The 3,188-nt window shown below is 33.4% G+C and overlaps 1 protein-coding gene across 1 annotated transcript in view; it reads left to right on the forward strand.

The window, feature by feature from the left end:
• Window positions 1-3,188, forward strand: part of LOC107696914 (coxsackievirus and adenovirus receptor homolog) — a 13,087-nt gene that overhangs the window by 4,400 nt on the left and 5,499 nt on the right. Inside the window, exon 3 of the mRNA XM_016497484.1 lies at window positions 2,248-2,411. Coding sequence (XP_016352970.1) covers window positions 2,248-2,411 — 164 coding nt within the window. The remainder of the gene's footprint in view (window positions 1-2,247; window positions 2,412-3,188) is intronic.

A 3,188-nucleotide genomic window follows, 5' to 3' on the forward strand; every position in this document is an offset into this window, starting at 1 on the left:
AAACCTGCTTTCCTGCAGTCCGTGTTCTTCTGACTATTTTGTAGTAAGTAACGAATATGCTTCGGGGCGAGTAAAAGTATACATTTTAATTAGGAAATGTAGTGGAGTAAAAGTAAAAGTTGGCTGAAATCTAAAAACTTATAAAAAGTACAGATACTCCCAAAAAATACTTAAGTACTATAACGAAGTATTATTACTTCGTTACATTACAACACTGCTGTTAACACAAAAACATTATTTATACATAGTTCATGGTAAGTGTGTGTGTGTGTGTGTGTGTGTGTGTGTGTGTGTGTGTGTGTGTGTGTGTTTGAGCATGAGTTCTCGATGTGAAACTCTTTGATGTAGTGTGTGTATTGTCTTGGCCAGTCTGCTACTGCAAGGCTTCCAGCAGATGGGCCCTTTGTAAATGGAAAATAAAAATCCAATAAAAATGGTAATTATATAAAATGCATCACATTGCTGACAGGCCCTACAGAGGGGTCCGTGTGTGTGTGTGTAAGAAACGTTTTAGTTAGACATTCGTCTAATGTTTTTTTTTGTTAATGTTGCGACTTGTTTCGGAGAACATTCAAAAGTAATGCTTCCATAATGTTTGGAAAATAATCAAATAGAATGTTCTCTTAAAAAAAATTTAAAAATCTGTATATTCAGAATATTGAGAAAACATAACCTAATGGAAACAATAAAAATGCTTCTTCTTTGAACATATTTTATTAGACAAAGTTAAGCACAAAAATGTGTGGTATTCACAAACAAACAGCACACGAAACTGCTTTCGCAAGCACTAAAATTAGCATTACACTATGAGTATTAAGTTTGCTTTCAGAGTAAACATGCCTCTTTTCTATGCAACTTAGGCTTAATATAGAATGTTTTGTATTTACTACAGTATTCTGCTTGGTGCGGCTAATGCTGTGCTATTAGTCGGTGAAAAAAATATCTAGTGATCGTGGCTCAGATAATTTATCAAATAATGGAGAAGAGAGTTACAAGCAGCCATATATCCAGATTCAGCATGTCGTCAAGTGCACTTTCAGCATTTAAAGAGACGATGGATGGTGCCTGGATTGCGGCGGTAGAGTGATGCACGCAGACTGTCACAGTTTGGTCTGTGCAGCATCATCTTCCACAATTTAGCACTCAGAACCAACCCGCAAGATTGGAAATTGGCATTGCACTTAGCAGATTTTCCATCACAGAGAGAACAGAATGTGCAAATAAACAGCACTATTAGCAGCCGTGATTCATTACACCAAATTCCCCTCTTGATCTGTTTTTGAAAGTGCATATCATGGAAAACAGGACTATTTTGAAATGAATGGTGTCATGCCACTCCTTCCTCAGACCAGTTATTGAAATTAAGCTGCAATATCAAAAGGCTAATCAACAACTTGGAAGTTTTATTGATGCGCATCTCTCATGCAAAGAGGTTAGCCAATCATAAAAGAGCTAATCTGCATGTTAAATGTCCAACACGTTCTCACTCCCAGTTTATATATACCTAATAAATATACACAGTACACATACATATATTATGTAAACAAAAACTTTTATTTTGGATGCGATTAATCGCGATTAATCGTTTGACAGCACTAAAAGCAATGGAGGACCCTGCACGTCGAGAAATGGCGTCAAAAAGGGAGGCCAAAGGGTCCTAACCAAGCGTCAATATGTGACGAGTTGGGAGTGAGAATGTGTTGCAAAAGCACCCTGCACTCTAACAAATGCTGGGTTGCTTCAACCCAACTTTGGGTCAAATATGGACTAACCCAACTAAATTTTTAACTAAAAAGTTACATTTTTACATTAAATTTTTAACCCAAAAGTTGGGTTAGTCCATATTTGACCCAAAGTTGGGTTGAAACAACCCAGCATTTTTTAGAGTGTGGTTAAAAAAAAATTGCGTCTGTTTTGTGCAAGAAACTTTGACTTTCAAACAAAGCATTGAATATGGGCTCTTTAAATCAATGTGCCAAAAATGCTTTACAGCAGGGGTTCTCAACTGGCGAGTAACAACAGATCAGTTCTGATAGGAAAAATGTTTTTGAATGCAAATGATAAAATGCAATAGACCATATAGTCATAAGTATTAAAGACATAACAATAAAAATGTTTACTGGCTTTAAGCAATGTAGTTGAGAACCACTGACTTGTATTAATGTATAGAGGGAAAAATTCAATTTAAAATGAATGATCATTAATCCATTATTCTGTATGTCTCTCTCTCTCTCTGGGAACCTTTAGCTTTAGCCGTACAGGTGACATCCACAGGACCACAGACGGTCAAGAAAGCCCAGGGGGAGAGTGTTACTCTGGGCTGCACATACACCTTGGATGCTGCGGATATCGGAGACCTGGACATCGAGTGGACACGCGTCAGTCAAGACATGACCCAGAAAGATGAGCTGGTGAGAGAGTGCTGAGAATACAGAATAGAGATTAAAGCACATTCAAGCACATCCTGTATTGATACTCAGGCTTGTTACTAGCATCTTTAAGAAATAGCAAAAATGAAAATAGATCCGTCGTCTTTTGAAAGCAAATGCTTCTTAAGATGTTTCTCAGAAGGCATAAGGGTAACTGGCAATGCGACATCTATTTAAATAGCATTTTTAAACCACTTTTATATACTCATATAAGGGTTATTTTCATTACTTTCAACTAAAACCAATATTAACTAAAACTAACTTTCGATAACTAAAAAAAAACACAAATTATCATAAAAAATAAAATAATGGTTAACAAAAAAAATGTATGTATGTCTTAATTTCTTAATTTATTTTTATATATAATACAATTGTATATAATACAATATAAAAATAAATATAATTGTATTATATTTAATACAAATGACAAAAGTGCAACACACAAAGTATAAAAATAAAAACGAATTCAAAATATTCATATAAACTAATAGTGCATCAACAATACTATCGGTATTACAGTTAACTAAATTTAGAACGATACTTGAAATAAACTAATTAAAATAAATGATATATAGATTTCAATTACTAATTAATATAAATTATAATAAAACTGAATTAAAATAAAATATAATGATATTTTAAATATAATAAAATATAATGAATGAACTATATAGACGTTTAAAAAACAAATAAAATGACAAAACCGCTTAATTAATCAATTCCAACTAGAATTAACATTTTAAATTAAAATTTATTTTA

This window comes from Sinocyclocheilus anshuiensis, unplaced genomic scaffold, assembly GCF_001515605.1.
Source record: "Sinocyclocheilus anshuiensis isolate Anshui unplaced genomic scaffold, SAMN03320099.WGS_v1.1 scaffold1083, whole genome shotgun sequence".
NCBI lineage: Eukaryota > Metazoa > Chordata > Actinopteri > Cypriniformes > Cyprinidae > Sinocyclocheilus > Sinocyclocheilus anshuiensis.